We start from the raw sequence: 16,992 nt of genomic DNA, 5'->3' as shown, positions 1-16,992 counted from the left end.
GTTTTAAAAAAAGGGTTCATTCATAATTACTAATTTAAATAAAAATTAAATTAAATCAACTTCATTCACGCTGTATCCCGCACGCAGCAGGGTAGGCAGAAGGAACCTAGTGATAAGACACTGCATTCCCCACTTTATGCTGAATTCTGGAGGCATTGCGTGTTGAGTGACAGAACTCAACGCTGCGCTGCAACACCAAAGCGAAGAAATGGAAATATAAACATAAATAAATATACTAATTTAAAAAATCAAAATATATGTAAATATTGTATTTTTCTTAACATCGTATACGATAAAAGATATCTGATTCAAATACCAAACACAAGAGCGACGACACGTGTACTCCAATGGATTGTTTACAGTCATAGTTGCTTTGACAAATAGAACGATTTGCCGGATCCTCTCGTGTTGGATTTAGTTCCCCAAACCCTATTCAACTTCGAGATTGATGTGTTTCGCGAATTGCCAGGGTTTGTCGCTTTCGGCTATATGGAAGAAACTTCCAAGTTGTGTAAGATGTTTGTATGTATGTATGTATAATGCCTAAATTTCTAATAACATTTATCTTCTATATTACATTAGTAGTTGGTCGTAAATTTAACCTAACTTCTATAATAATTTTAACATGATATAACTTTGTAACATTATCAGAATTTATAATTTAATTTTAGTTTCTCAAAACATATTTTTTTATGACATTAATCCTGTAATATATATTTTTATAATATTTCCAAAGTACTAATATCAAAGATTAGACATGTTAAATATAGCTATATCCACGTGCTATTTTAAGAAAGCTCAAATGTCATACATTATCCATGAAAAAACCTTAAAAAAATATCTAAACATCGTTTTTTACATTTCTAAAATTATTTCACTAATAATAAACACTTATTTTAAAAAACATATAAAATATATAATAGCTTAGAAATTTGACGTAGCTTGATGAGAACGTATGGCTTAGTGGTCGGAGCGCTTAAAAAGCTTCCAAGAGCCGCAAGTTCAAATACCGCTACGTTCAAATTGTTAAGCATTTTCTAGATAAATATCCAAAACATCTAGCTGAAGCTATTGCCACTATATAAAATAATTAGCGGCCGGCCCGCGGCTTCGCCTGCGTGAACTACATTATCATTAATTACTGTCTCCATGAGTACCTACGTCCTAAATAGTACCCCTGTGCAAAATTTGAGACTCTTAGCACTTGTAATCACGAAGTTTCATACAAACTATCAACCCCGAAAAAAACCCCTTAGGAGTCGAATATTGCAAATTCCCGTCTTAGCGAGTACCTACGTCTTATAAATAACCTCCATGCAAAATTTGAAACTCCTAGCTCTGGTAGTTTTTGAGATTTCGTGATAAGTGGGTGAGTGACCTTTCGATTTTATATAGATGAATGCACACGCCATAATAAAATGGTATTGCGCGACAAGTTTTATGAAACACTGTTTCTCAAACTACAAACGTCTTTGTTCCGCAATACTATGTAATGGGAGACAGTAAAATGACTCGTTATTTTCGACACGTGTGTGTCATCTCCAGTTCTGAAGCGCTACTTGCATTCTGTTACAAAGCAAGCTAAAAGGGTTAGAGCGATCTCGACTCCTGAGAGCTGGATTCCATCAAATGGGTATTTCTAGTCTTCTAGTATATACTTTGAGAAAAATTGCTAGCTTTTCTCGAGACAAAAAATGTTTTTTTTGTAGGTAGTTTATGTATGCATCTTCAATTTTAATGGAACGAAATGCAGTAAACAGGTACCCGTCACAGGACTCAAGAATTAGGGAGAAAATTGAGAACGGAGTGTCTTAACACTAGGTTCACAGGTTCCCTCTTCTTAGGTATCCTGCTATGTGCGGGATACAGGATGAAGCTGATAAAAAATGTATTATAAATAAAAATATTTGAAAATCTCTATATCACAGCGATATTTCTTAAAGGAACTGCCTTTTGCCTGATTACATTTTGAAACGTGAGCCAACTCCAATCCGGCACAAGGAGGCGACTTACATTTGTCATTTGTGAACCGTTACAAAGCAGGTTTGGTGTTTCTGAGCTGCGGAGGTTAGTTCTGAGATGTATTTACTATTTAATAACTATCAAAATTAACGACGTAACAGACGTAACAGTAGGTAGAGGGAACCTAGTGTTACGACACTCCATTCCTCACTTTACGCCTATTTTTGCAGGTATTATGTGTTGATTAGCGAAACTCACACCTTTGTCTTGTTACCAGAGCGAAGAAATTCTAACATAAATAAATAATTATACATTACCCCAAGTGAAAATCGAACCCATAGTCCTCTTTACTGTAACACGTTTGTGCAACGGTGCTTAAATATAGAATTTAAATATTGAAATCTTAGAAATATATACAAAAATATATATGCATTTTAATATTCGATCTCGATATTATTTCATCGTACTATAATTTTTTAACCTCAAAACACCCAATACTGCAGCTAACAACTGCTATGCCATTTATATTCACTAATCAAGATGTCATTGTGGCAAAGCTGCGACGTGCACTGACCACGTTGATTAGGCCACTCGAGGGAATGTTTATAATTACTATTGTAGTAGTTTATTTCACATGCCTAGTAGAATAAATGGTTTATGTCAAGACGTAGGCAGTCTCTAAGCTGGACTAGACAAAAGTCTGGAGGAGAATGGAGTGATATAACATCATATTTTATTTGATATCTTCCAAAAGTATGCAAAATTTATATCTACGGATATAAACATTTCTTTTCAGCTTATAGCAGGAGTACGCAGAGGGTCTCGATAATAGCGAAGAAATGTAATTATAAAATATTTAATTTCATCGAGTGGGAATCCAACCTACACTAGACTGCCCTCTATAAGTTACGATCATATATTATGTTATTTTTGGTTAGTATCACACCAATTACACACACACAACGTTATTTATGTTATATTTGCTCACACACAAACATACCGTTGTCGTGATCTGGCAATGGCAGACTATCTGATGCATCAGACGCCAGCGCCAAGTCAGGGGAGGACGCCCCCAGCAGGGCTGTCAGCCCGTCATGTTCACCATCTACGCGACAATATGATAATTACTTCATACTATCGTAATTTATTATAGATCTATCTCAAGTATTTAAAAGGTTATTTTTTTAATTTTAATAGGTTTGCTTGTTTTTTTTTATAAAAACAGCTTCACGCGGTATCCCGCACACAGCAGTGGCAGAGAGAAAGTAGTGTTATCTATACCTATATTATACTCGTATATTATAATTCTGTCTGTCTTTTACGCAATCAGGGCCAAACCGCTAATTTAATTGTGATAAAATACTCATATAGAGATACTTGAGGATGACCATAGGATACTTTTTTTTCTCATATTTGTAATATTTTCGATATATATCAATATATTAAAATACTTATTAATATGACATTCAATTTATTCCGACATGTTTATAACAACCGCCGCTGCTAAGCAACGATTTGGAAAGTTTGTTGTTAGAAAACGTCACCCAAAATGAGCTTGCTTAACGCATCTCTCTATTGAAAACTGAAAATAATTTCATAAATATATTAATTAAATATTCGTATAGTTCAAGCGGGCGTAGCCGCGTTCGGGTCCACTAGTTTATTATATAACTATTAGTTAAGAGCTATAAAATATATTTTTTAATTTTAATGTTATATAACTACTAGCGGATGCGCGCAGCTTCGCTTGCTTATTTAGTGGTGAAGTCTAATAAACCACGAAACATTTGTTCAATGAAATATTTTTAAGAGTCTAAATTTCAAATTTTATAAAAATCGGTGGCGATTTAAAGATTTTTCCATACAAAATTTCAACCCCTTATTTGCACCCTTATGGGAAGAATTCTAGAACACGATGAAACACGTGTTCAATTAAATACTTTTAAAAATCTCAATTTAAAATTTTATAAAAATCGGTGCAGATTTAAAAAATTTTCCATACCAACTTTCAACCCTTATTTCACCCCTTTAGGGTTAAAATTTTTCAAAATCCCTTCTTAGTGGATGTCCAGATAACTTAAGAAATTAAACTTAAGAAACAGATAGCAAAAGAAATTAAACATCTGTCCAAATTTTACGTTTCTACGCACAGCGGTTACGGCTGTGCGTGCGTCTTACCTCAGTCAGTGAGGACAAGTCCTTTTATATATATAGATAGATTAACTTAGAAGTCGAATTCATATGTAAATTGTCGTCGTTCAAGCTTTTTTCTTTTATTGTCTATTTTTACTAGTCTTGCTTCTTTGTCATTTTAATTAAATATTACCATTATTATTAATGCAATATAATGATTTTATACGCCTTTTTTGTTTTTAATGTAAAATGAGTAGTAAAAGATTGCTCTCGCCAGTACAAGTTTGCATTAGTGCGGAAAATTGTCACCCGGGGTATACTTGTTTATGTAATAATGAACGCTAAAATTAAAGAATTTTTTTGCTGGTATCTTCTCCTATTTTTTAATTAGTAGCTGATTACTTTATTCATATGAGAATATGAAATATAAAAAAAAGTTATATTTTTAAAAAAAATGACCTTATTTTCATACTTTTTATTGTAACTCTTCATTTTTTACTGATAAAGCAAATTTAAGAAATTCACAGATATTTCAAGATGCGAAAAATTATTTAAATGTTGTAAAGACATTGAAGGAATATTCGCATACCAGAAGTCTTTCAAAGTTGAGCTACTCGGGATTCCTATAAATTATTTATAGAATTTGAACAATTTTCTTAGCTTGCCGCCGGCCATTCCATAATTATGTAGGGCTTGAGTAACCTTGCCTGTAAGCTGAAGGAATGTGTTTGTTATGAAATGTGAAATTACGTAAAAACCTTTAATGTTTTTAATAAAAATTAAGTAACGATGATAATAAAATAAATAGAAAATTTAAAAAAATCCACATCGGAGAGCAGGCGGAGAAAAAAAGAATGTTAAGACACACCGTTTACTATTTTCTGCTCTAACTTGAGAGAATAAGTGTTCAGTGGCGTAATTGTTGTTTTCATTTTCCTGTTTTGGTAGAGTAAGTAGGCACGATATTGAATTCCACCGTTCAACATACAATATCTCGATAATTGCTGAAAAACAGGTGAACGGAGTGTACCCACTGGTTACCCTTTACCTACCCTACAAGTACAAGTATAATGAAGCCTGTATTGTATACAGCTAAAATTTGCCAAGTAAAATTTTGCTTGAATTATATCCCGAGTAAATATATTTTTATGGGATATACTCGTAACTTAGTTAAATATGTTATATCTAAGATGTTAAAAAATGTTCTAATATTTTTGCTATTTACGAGTAGTTAAAAATTAATATTGTTTCGGAACTATTACAAAAACACACGAACACCAAAACTAAAGAACTGAACCTAACTGATGACATACTTAAAAACTTATGGTGCTCTAAGATATATTCTTTTCATTCATTAACTATCTACAAAAACTAAACTCTTCTTCTTCCTGGCACTAATCCCGGCTATTACCAGTGTCTGCCTTCCTACTCAACCTACTCCACTTTGCATGGTCTTTTGCGTCCCCGGTGGTTAGACCATTGGCTTTCATGTCCTGCATCACGACTTTCAACCAGCGCTTTCTTGGGCGTCCGGGAGGTCGCGCTCCAGGAACTGGTATAGCAAGGCACTTGCATCCGACATAGTTCTTAGGCCGGCGCATATCGTGGCCAAACCATCTCAGGCGAGTTCTTGGAGCTTATCCGCTACGTCACGGACCCCAAGACTGCCTCGAATGAATGTGTTGCGTATGCGGTCAGACCGCGTTACGCCGCACATCCACCTCAGCATCTTCATTTTCGTGACGTGAAGCCCCTGAGTGTGCCGAGATAGTGCTGGCCAACATTCGCTGCCGTATAAAAGAACCGGTCGGATGATACTCTTGTATATCAGCCCCTTGAGCTTGTTATACGAGAAAAAGGAAAGCTACTATATCAGTTTTTCCGTATAATTAATATGGCTTGAGATTTGAAATTACGTTTTTAATGAATTTTCCTATTTCCAAAAAATATTTTCCTCTTTAAGCAGCAAACTCTGAAAAAATAGCAACAAAATATAAGCTGGAACATATTTCCATGATAATAATTTAACGAAAGCTGCCTCACAGAGGTTACACTCTCGCTGAATGAACACTTTTGCTCCTTTATTTTATAATTTTTCATCCTCGCTCGCCATTAATTAACGACGTCTGTCTTCCTCTCATAAAAAGACTGGAAAATTTTAAGCTTATGAATAATCTTTTAAAATGCAAACCAATTTTCTTATATCAATGCAAATAATGATTAAGTAAAATCTTTTGTGAGGTAAATTATTATAAAATTTTGGTGACGGTAAAAGAAATTAACATTAATTAACATTTAAAGTAAGTACATAAAAAAATAAGTATATAATTCTGTCAACTTTGAAGTATTGTAAACGGGAAAAGATGTAGCTTCGGTTCCCACTTTAGGAATTGAAATATTTAATATTTTCTTTTTTCGAGGCAGAGCGCTGTCTTGAGTTCTGTCACTCAACACATAATGCTTCCAGAATTCGGGAGTCTTATCATTAGGTTCCTGATGTCTACCATGGTCCATGTGGGATACAGTACAAAGTACATTTTGTATGAAAGGAACTGCAAACCTGGACAAAATTAATCAAGTACATAATTATTATTTTAATAGCTGCTATTAATATTTAATTTGCAATTTCATTATTTATAATTTACGTTAAATTTTAATAATACACTTATTTTGTATATTATATACAACTATCGAGCCGAGGGAAAGGGCGGCATTGTGTTCTGCCATTCAACGCAGTTAACACTAGGTTCCCTTTGCCTATCCTGCTGTGTGCGGGATACAGCGTGAAGGTGATTTCATTTGATTTAATTTTTTTTATACTATTTTAAGATTACACTGGAACTAAAATGTACCAAACAATTGTATCATGACTCTACCTAAACCTCTTTAGGCATATTATGTACCCATTTATACATTTATCATCAACACCAAGTAAGCAGAATAATGAAGAAGAAAGGAAACCTTCAAAGTAGACAGAATTATTTTAAGCCAGAAAATAGTTTTAATAACGTTCACCAGCACGAAGAGTGTGCGACAAATGTACTATAAAGTTGCAAATGAAGTATTACCGCACTCGACTTACGTAGAAACTTAGAAACTGTGGAACAAGTACCCCCCCCCCCCCCCCATGCTAGAAATTTTCTCTTTACCCTGTGTCATTTAATTAAGCTGAATAAACGCGAGCGGTGTATTGACGTCCATTGAGTCTACTTAATCTAATATTGATTGTTTTATTATAGCCTGAAGCCCTTTAGGCGATATTTTATGAGTATAAAACTAATTTTGCTTACTTTTCACGTACAAAAAGCAGCTTCACGCTGTATCCCGCACGCAGCATGGTAGGCAGAGGGAACCTACCGTTAAGACACCCTGTCCCCCAATTTCTATTGAATATTGTATAACAAGGTACCATTTAAATGCTAGTTCATAAGATGCTTAATAATTACACGAATTGTTAGTACAGTATATAAAACGAATATGTTTGAAAATATATTAGTTTGAGCTGCGCAATTTTTTTTTTTTAATGTATTTGAAAAGAAAATTAGTAGCAATATTTTATTATATAATATGTTTATATTCATTTGCATATATATTTTCTATACGGATATAGAAAAATATCTCTATATATTCCTAATGAGATAAATAAATGTATATTACTTTATTATAATAAGCAAAAATTTGAGGCAGTCATGGCACAAGCGTGCGACTGCAGCAACGACAAGTTTGGCGTTCGATTCTTACTTGAGGAAATTAATTTCATCTATCAAATTTTCATTTCCTCTATCAAACTACCTATTAAGCTAAAGCGGAAATAGGGTATATACTTATTTATATATCCAATTACGGACTGTCATAAGCGGACGCCAGGGTATTGAATCGATGGGATTTCCTGCTATGGCAAGTCGCAGCTGTCACTTGTCAAAGAGGACGTGGACGTGGGTTTGACATTGAAGATGTATCGCGAGGAGTCGACAAAATCAATAAATGATATACATACTACATATACAGTGGGTTATCTATATATATAAAAGGACTTGTCCTCACTGACTGAGGTAAGACGCACGCACAGCCGTAACCGCTGATGGTAGAAACGTAAAATTTGGACAGATGTTTACTTTCGTAATCTGGGCATCCACTAAGAAGGGATTTTGAAAAATTTTTAACTTAAAGGGGTGAAATAGGGGATGAAAGTTTGTATGGAAAAAAAATTAAATCGGCACCGATTTTTATAAAATTTGAAATTTAGATTTTTAAAAGTATTTAATTGAACACGTGTTTCATCGTTTTCTAGAATTCTGCCCCTAAGGGTGCAATTAAGGGGTTGAAAGTTTGTATAGGTTTTTTTTAACTCGTCACCAATTTTTATAAAATTTGAAATTCAGACTTTTAAACGTATATAATTAAACATATGTCTCATGGTTTTCTAGAATTCACCCCCTAAGGGTGCAAATAAGGGGTTGAAAGTTTGTATGGGAAAATTCGCCACCGATTTTTATAAAATTTGATATTTAGACTCTTAAAAATATTTCATTGAACACATGTTTCATGGTTTATTAGAATTCACACCTAAATACGCAAGCGAAGCTGCGCGCGTCCGCTAGTATTATATAACTAGCGGTCCGCCCGCGGCTTCGCCTGCGTGAACTACTTTATTATTAATTTCTGTCTCCATAAGTACCGACGTCCATGCAAACTTTGAGACTCCTAGCATTTGTAGTAACGAAGTTTCATACAAACTTTCAACCCCAAAAACAACCCCTTAGAAGTCGAATATCGCCAATTCCTGTCTTAGCGAGCACCTATGTCCTATAAATAGCCCCTACGCAAAATTTGAGATTCCTAGCACTTGTAGTTTCTGAGATTTCGTGATGAGTGAGTGACCTTTCGATTTTATATATATAGATACTTCATGTGGCGTAGTGGCACAGTGTTTGACTATAAAGGCGATGGTTGTGGGTTCAAATCCCACTCAGGGATTATTCAATATTTCATTTTCACTCACTGTGGTAACAAGACAGAAGGTAGCATTGAATACCACCATTCAATATAATGTCTCACAAATTAAATAGAAAATGAAGAAGTAAGTGTTTTAGCACTAGGTTCCCTCTGCTTACTGTTTTATATGCGAGATATGGTGTGAGCTAAAAAAATATGTACACTGTGGTCGGAGCTTCCTCGGGCACTCAAAATTCGCATGTTTTATGCACAACTCTTAGTTATTTCCATTTTACAACGGAGGGAAGTTGTAGGTAAAAGTAAGTACATATTAAAAGAGTACTACGTAAGTCCGTTTTCGGAATGTGTACTAAAAATATCTCGTAAACATAACTATAATATACAAATGGGCACATCTTAGAGTAGGATCTCAATTATTCTTAGAGATGAGGAGTAGGTAGAAAGAGTAGGTAGAAGCAGTAGAGTAGGATCTTATTATTCTTATACCATATCACAATTGAAAATAATAATTAAAAAAAAGCCTTTCATTTCCTGCTTCCACAAAGTTTTAGTTTACATAATAAATGAATAGTATAATTGGTTAGTGGTTTATTTTTAATTACAATTATGTTTGTTAGTAGTTTAGTTAAATTTATTAATAATTAAGTTTAATTAGTAAGTAAAAAAATATATAGAATCGCGATTTCGGTATAAGCTTCTTCTAAGGATGACCATGCATCTCTATCCTTCACTACTTCTCTGCAGTCAGGGCAGGCTTTTGATGTTATTTTTAAGGCACGTGCCTAAAAGTTAGACTAATTTTGATTAAAGTAAAGATTGACATAAAGTCTGCTGTTTAGCACTCAAAGTTTTAATTAAAATTGATTACAAGAGTTAAGTCTATTTTGATTCAATAAACAAGGACAGTAGAAATTCATTAACTGTTTGTATTTAATTTATTGAGGATTTAGGAAATTAATAGATAAAACTTTAAGTGAAGAGTATAGTTGGAATCGTTTTTTAGCTTCTGCATCCCGTATATAGCAGGTATATAAAGATATCCGAGAGAGAGAGAGAGAGAGAGAGAGAGAGAGAGAGAGAGAGAGAGAGAGAGAGAGAGAGAGAGAGACAGTATTAAGACAATCCCATCCTCAATTTTCTCCGATTTTTTCGAGGCGAGAGCGAAAAAACGAAAATATTGAGAAGGAATCGAACCCACAACCGTCACCCCTTGTGTCACTGCCTCGACGACATTACAAATTTATTAAGGACTTATGAAATTAACAGATATAACATTGGATTGCCGTATCATCTCTAACCGAAGACCATAGTTAGCATCTGCTCGCTATATATTTGCAACCGTCATAACAAAGTTATATGAGGGTAGATGTTTGTCGTAAAATTTAATAGAAGCAATCCTCCCGTGAATTTATGCCGGTCCAATTATTACTATTTCAAATATTCGAAGTAAAAATACTTACTTTTACAAACTTTTTTTTACAAATTTTCTTGAATATTTATATTATTATCGTTTTTATCTGAATTACAAAAATCATCTTTCATATTTGTCGATACTTTTCGATATATGGAGCTATTTTAATGAGATTTTTTACTTCTGTTTTGTTGCCTATTAAATATGGCAAATCTAGAACGAATTACCCTGTTATTATTGTTAACACAGATCTCTAGGTCTTGGTAAGTTATATAATCATTTTTAACTAAACGTAAAAAAAAGATACTTCTAAGTCGTATTTAGCTTAGTCTAGGAAAAAAATATATTTAAAAAATATTTTAAGTATCTAGCAAGTTAAATAAAGCATAGAACAGAATATAACCTATTTTTATTTAATTAATAAAATAGACGCGAATAAACAAAAAAAAAACTAAAACAAATATAAAGTGGCTATACAAATTGAAAATACAAATCCAATTTTTACATACAATTAATAAGCTATTTTAAAATTGGATTAAATTCCATAATCATTTCAAATCAAAGTTTGAAAGACCCGGAAAGCGCCTCTAGAGAAATGCTGCAATAAAATAAGATATTTCTTTAAGAAACTCGCCGTCCATTATTGTCGGTGATTCTGGCGCTCTCTCCAAAACAATTCGCAGAGTGACGATTCATCTCCGCTAAAGCCTTCCCGACGCTCCCTAGATGAAGTATGCAACTATTTATTCATGTTTTTTACTTTGTGACTTTTATTGTTATATTGCTACTATTAAGAGAGTTTGTGTGAAAATTAAAATATACAGAGTGGAATTGTCAGCACCACTTTAAATGAAACCACAGTTTTAAAAACTCTATAAAAGCCTAATATAGTTCAGAAAAAAAATAATTCCCAAAAATTAAAAAGTTATTTTTTCAAACAAAATAAATAATAAAATTATCGTTTTAAAATAAAACGCCATTTGTAAAGAATAACATAGGCACGCACACACTTACCTGTCAAAGTGGCAACGTCGTACACTTATGTGTGCGTCACACGAAATACAGGTATAGATATAAATCGTGAAATGAAAAAAAAATCCTACGTCCAAACTGTTGAGGTACCTTGATTAATTTTTTTAGTTCGGGGTTTGAAATATTTTACCCTATATGCAGTTTCAGTAAAAGGAGCACTGCCTCTTCCACCTTGTATATTTTTTGAGCTTCACGCTTTATCCCGCATTTAACACTGATCTATATAAATAGATGCAGGTAGAGCTGATATTCATCTATATAGCAACAAACATACAATTTTTTGTTGTGTTTTTACTTAAAGGAGAATTAATAAGAAAGGAATACTCCAAGATACTAAAAATATTTTCTGTTGATTCAGTTTCATTTTAGTTTCAATTTAAACAACAACTTCATAATTGAAATGCACAGCAGTTGGATCTCTCCAATTTGTGTCCAATAATAATAGGAAGGAATATTTCATCGTTTGCTTGATAAATCTAATTCAATTAGAGGCCTCTGAAGCTCGTTTGCATGACTTAGCATTTTTAAGAGGCGGAGAGGAGTTGGCGGGATTTTTGACAAGTCGGGCCTCTGCCTCTGGCGTTTGCCGACTAATGAAGTCGGGAACTTTGGGAAAAAAGTGTACAGTCAGCGTTACAAATTGTGATAAACTTATGTGTATAAAGTTATCGCAGGATTAGCGGAGGGAACCTAGGTTCCTAACACTAGTGTTAAAACACTCCGTTTTCGTCAACTCGAGAACCAAGGACTTGTTATCGGAGCAAGAAAATAGACAATGCATATGTCCCGTTAGATGTATATTAAATTAACATAATATAATAAAATATTGCACTTTTTATTATGTTGGCTTCCTACTAAATAAATAGATTTGCATCTATCTCGACATCAGAGCGAAGAAATTAAAATAGCAAATATTTAATTTCCTCGAGTGAGAATCGAGCCCAAAACCTGTTGCGTGTACGGTCACACGCTTGTACCAGTGCACCACGACTGGCTAGCTCTTAAATATATACATTTCTTAATTGATCTAAATAATGGACAAAACAAAAGGAAATGTATTAAACGGCACTAGCATACTTCTCCAATTAATCTCTTACTATTCTCTCTACAGGACATTCTCTATAGTAACAGTCATTTGTAATAATATATTTAACAGGTTTAATATTTCATCAGATACTTAAGTTCTCAATTAAGTACAGCTAATGTTACATTAATATTTGGCGAAGGAAATAGAAAGGGATTTCCATAATATATGGGGATCTACTTTAAGCGACTCCCGCACTATGGGAATAGAGTAATTGTTGAGGGAGTGTGAAACTATTAATGATGAGAAAATGTTACACAGACGTTGTAACTTTTAATGTTCAATTAAGAAATAATGTGTATAAATCTTATATTAAATTCAGAATATAGAGGCCAGTCGTGGCGCATCGATACAAGCGTGTGACTGTAAATACGACAGGTGGCGAGTTCGATTCCCACTCGAGGAAATAAAATATTAGTCTATATACGAGTATATTGTCACGATGTGGAATTGCGCCACTCAACACGTAATGTCTCCAGAATTGGGTGGAAAAGGGATAAAGCAGTGTCTTAACAACACCAACACCTTATAGCCCAAGATCCCAGTGCCGCCAGACCAGACTGGCGCTATCTCTGGAAGGTCCCCACTTTCAAGTTAGAGAGTATGCATACAGTCTTAACTACATATTAGACTATTAATAAAAAATAAATAAAACTTCAGCTTTGCTAAAATGACGTAGGTCTGGGAGCCCTGGGATCTTAGTCTATTAAGCTTTATGATGTATATAGCAGGATATGTAGAGACAACATAGTCTTAGAAACTCAGCATCTACTCGCCACTCGAATTTGAAATACTGCGTACTAGCTAGCAGAGCTTAACGCTGTGCTTTATATAAGGGCATTATATTTATAACGTTTTTAAGAAGAGGCATAGAACTGAAAATTAAACTGAGTGAAATTTAATTTATTTCTCTTTTTTTTCTGGTTGCTTTAAAAATATGGAAGAGATGTATGTGATTTGTATCATCAATCAAAGAAAGTATAATATGTAGTACTTTCATATTAAATTTTTCAAAAGCAATTCTTTTAAAAATACAAGCTTTTAAAATTCAAAGAGTTCCACAGGGACATATTATAGTCTAAAATTCAAAAGTACCATATTGCGGCAACCGACTTCTACAACCACACAAGTAAAAACCTGGTTAACAATAAAAATGATACTATGCCCCAACGGCCATAGTAAATGGTAATGCCGTCCGAACGCGATGTTCGAATCCAGTTTCGAATGCAAAATTTCATATTTGAATTTCAAAACGAGCGACATACCCCCCAGCAAGAATATTCCTCATTCTTGCCGCCGTCTAATAAAACAAGTTAGCTTTGCCTCGACCGAATGCCAATTCTGTTGACAGCACTTTTCCCCAGAGGGGTGTTCTGTGTTGTATTATGCTAAATGGTACTTGGTTTTTGCTATTTATTTAGTGAATCTTACATATTTTAGTCGAGAGTTGCAATTTAATTGGTAAAAGCTAAGGAAATATTATTTAATTCTCATTTTACTAGATGATGTTTCCGATTTTCTTTAAATTCGTAGTGGAGTTACGAGTTATGTTTCGTGAAATCTAAGAAACACATAACATGGAAACTGTCCGATCCAAGAAGCGCGACTTCAACTTATAATGTTCTAAAAAAGTATTAGTACATTTTCCTAAAAAGTATCTTATTTCAGAATGTGGAATAACACTTTAATAACTATAAAAATATTTATTAAAAAAGTAGAATTTGTAACTTACCAATATCAGCAGCAGCGTGCAGCAGATCAGCCAGCAGTTCGGGCTCGTGGCAGGCTATGCCCAGCCTCTCGTCTATCTCCGCCGGAGTCGCCTCCCGCAGCTGAAGCGCCACGCCCTCGCCGCCCACCGCCGCGCTGTACATCAGCACGGCGCGCGGCGAGAACGTAGGCAGCGGCAACCGCGTGGTTGCGACCTGGTAGGAGAATTGAGTTAAATTTATTAGATTTGTTTGAAATTTAATAAATAAAGTAATATTTAAGCAGTCTTGGCGCAGTGGTGGAGTGTATGATTATAAACGCGACGGTTCTAAGTTCGATTCCAGCTAACACAATATTTTAATTTCTTTGCTCTGGTAACAAGACAGAGACGCGGTGTCCGTCCGTCATTCAAACGAAATATCTCAAAAAATCGGCAGAAAATGAAGAACGGAGTGTATTAACACTGAGTTCCCTCTACCTACCCTGCTATATGCGGGCTATATTAAAAAAAGGATAATATATTAATCATTAATTACAATTTAATAAAAGATTTTTAATTACTTTCTACTCTGTTTACAGAGTAAAATCTATTAAAAAGTAATAATTTAGCAAGAGATTTCATACGTAGAAAAGAATATTTTTAATATTATAAAAAAAATCTACATGATAAAATGTGTTGAAATATTCCTTAGCATTTACTAATAGATGAACCGATAATTATTCTCAAAGAAATATTAATTTCTAAATACTGGGTATTTAATATCCGAGTTTGAAAAAAGTACAGAAATTGAAAAATATAAAATAAATAAGATGAAATATTACGGACATATCAAAGTAGGTTAGTACTGGACTTGGACTTAGGTGTGCCATTCAATTAAAAGAAGAAGTTTCTGTTTCCCCCACAATAGGAAGTTTGGAAGTTTATTTATTTGGGAAAGTGTGAAAGACTGTTTGTGAACGCCAAATTCACTAGGACATTGCGCTCAGAACGAATTTAGTTCTGCTTCAGTTCTTGTATATATATGGAAAGATATTGAATTTCCTTTACTTAATATTTGTCTCCTTAAAGCTTAAAAAATAAAAATATTTTTTCTTGTTCACTTATAAAAAAATAAATCTTTTAAGGTTTTATGTACATTTTGTTCTTTCCTTTCTTATTTTATAAAATCATATTTTTGAGATAAGGTTTCCCCCCTCTGTAAATAATAATTAATTCCCCTGAATATGAATCTGGCTCACAACCATAGTGTTTACAGCCGGACGCTAGTATACTGCGCCACAATATAACGGAAAATAAATAATAATATATAAATAAATAATAATATATATAAATAATAAATAATTTATATAAAGATATAAAAGGAATATAACTACATATGGAGGATAGAGGGCAGTCGTAGCGCAGGGGTAACAAGCAAGCACAATCGTGTAAACGCGACTGGTTGTGGATTCGATTTTCATTCGAGAAAATCAAGTATTTAATATATTCATTTTTTCGCTCTGACATCGAGGCAAAGTGGAAATACTTAACACTATGTTCTCTCTGCCTACCTTGCTGTGTGCGGGATACAGCGTGAAGCTGACCTCCTGATAATCCATAATCCATGATAATCCATAATGTAGAATATCAGTTAAACAATTTCATTATACATAAGACAAAGCACTGTAATGGGAGTCACGCCATTAGTGGATAACGCTAATAACGTTGTGATGCGACACCATTACTTGTATAACTATTAATTACACTAACATATTATATTTAATTGTGTATACATATATAGTATATAGTACATCTGTCAGTTTGTTTGGTTCGAAATGTACTTGATTATGTACTAGTTAGTAGGGTAGGCAGAAGGAACCTAGTGATAAAATACTCCGTTTCTATTGAGACACTTCTGTTTTCCACCAGGTGGAAATTAAACGAACGATCTCCTATTTAGTAGAGTAGTTAATTTGTTTAAAGGACACAAAAATTGAGCAACCACACTCATAGACTGTATCAATTAATTCAATTTCACACTAATCTAGTGTTAGGACACTTCGTTCCCCACTTTCCGTCGAATTCTGAAGGCTTTGCATATTAAGTGGCGGAATTCAACGCCGCGCTTTACCAGAGCAAAGAAATGATTAATTTAGACTATTTAATATTTAAATAGTTATTTAATAACCTCGAGTAGATTTCGAACCCACAACCTATCCCGACACACACTTGTACCCCTGCACTACGACTGACCTCAGTACCAATTAATAAAACACGCATTACACTTTCACGTTCCACAATATCTATACAAACTGAAAACGTGATATAAAACCTTGCGTGCGTGATTAAGCCGAAGCATTGTTCGTTCAGCGCTGGCCGAATTCGTGGTAACCGTTGGTACAGGCCCAAAGATCCATACTAAAACACTACACACAATTATCGTCCTTACTCCGTTGTGATAAAGATTGAAATGCTACCTGAACTCCAGCACGAATTGCCAACTTTTTCGCACGATCGTACTCCCTATTATTGACATGTGTATAGCATAGTTAATTACTGAGCCATTATGCTCTAGTTTATTCGTAAATGTAATATATTCGAACCCTCGTCATTTTGAATAATGAACTTTGATTGTATTGAAGGCTACGTCTTACTTGTAAAGGTGTTTCATATGCAATGGGGGGTGAGGTTCTGTTATTTATGTAGATCGGATTTTCTTTGCAA

The 16,992-nt window shown here is 34.0% G+C and overlaps 1 protein-coding gene across 2 annotated transcripts in view; it reads right to left on the bottom strand.

The window, feature by feature from the left end:
• LOC146536916 (uncharacterized) overlaps nucleotides 1-16,992 on the bottom strand; it is a 232,088-nt gene that overhangs the window by 70,284 nt on the left and 144,812 nt on the right. The window contains exons 3-4 of one of the 2 annotated variants that reach the window (XM_085189516.1): nucleotides 14,311-14,503; nucleotides 2,963-3,067 (exon numbers count right to left, since the gene is read on the bottom strand). In XM_085189516.1, the coding sequence (XP_085045642.1) occupies nucleotides 2,963-3,067; nucleotides 14,311-14,503 (298 nt within the window). The remainder of the gene's footprint in view (nucleotides 1-2,962; nucleotides 3,068-14,310; nucleotides 14,504-16,992) is intronic. The other variant, XM_085189517.1, reaches the window with a different exon arrangement.

This window comes from Heliconius melpomene, chromosome 8 (assembly GCF_056956725.1).
Source record: "Heliconius melpomene rosina isolate 202511_hmr_F chromosome 8, ASM5695672v1, whole genome shotgun sequence".
Taxonomy (NCBI): domain Eukaryota; kingdom Metazoa; phylum Arthropoda; class Insecta; order Lepidoptera; family Nymphalidae; genus Heliconius; species Heliconius melpomene.
Note: the sequence above shows the minus strand (reverse complement) of the source record. Positions and strands in the feature narration are given on the sequence as shown.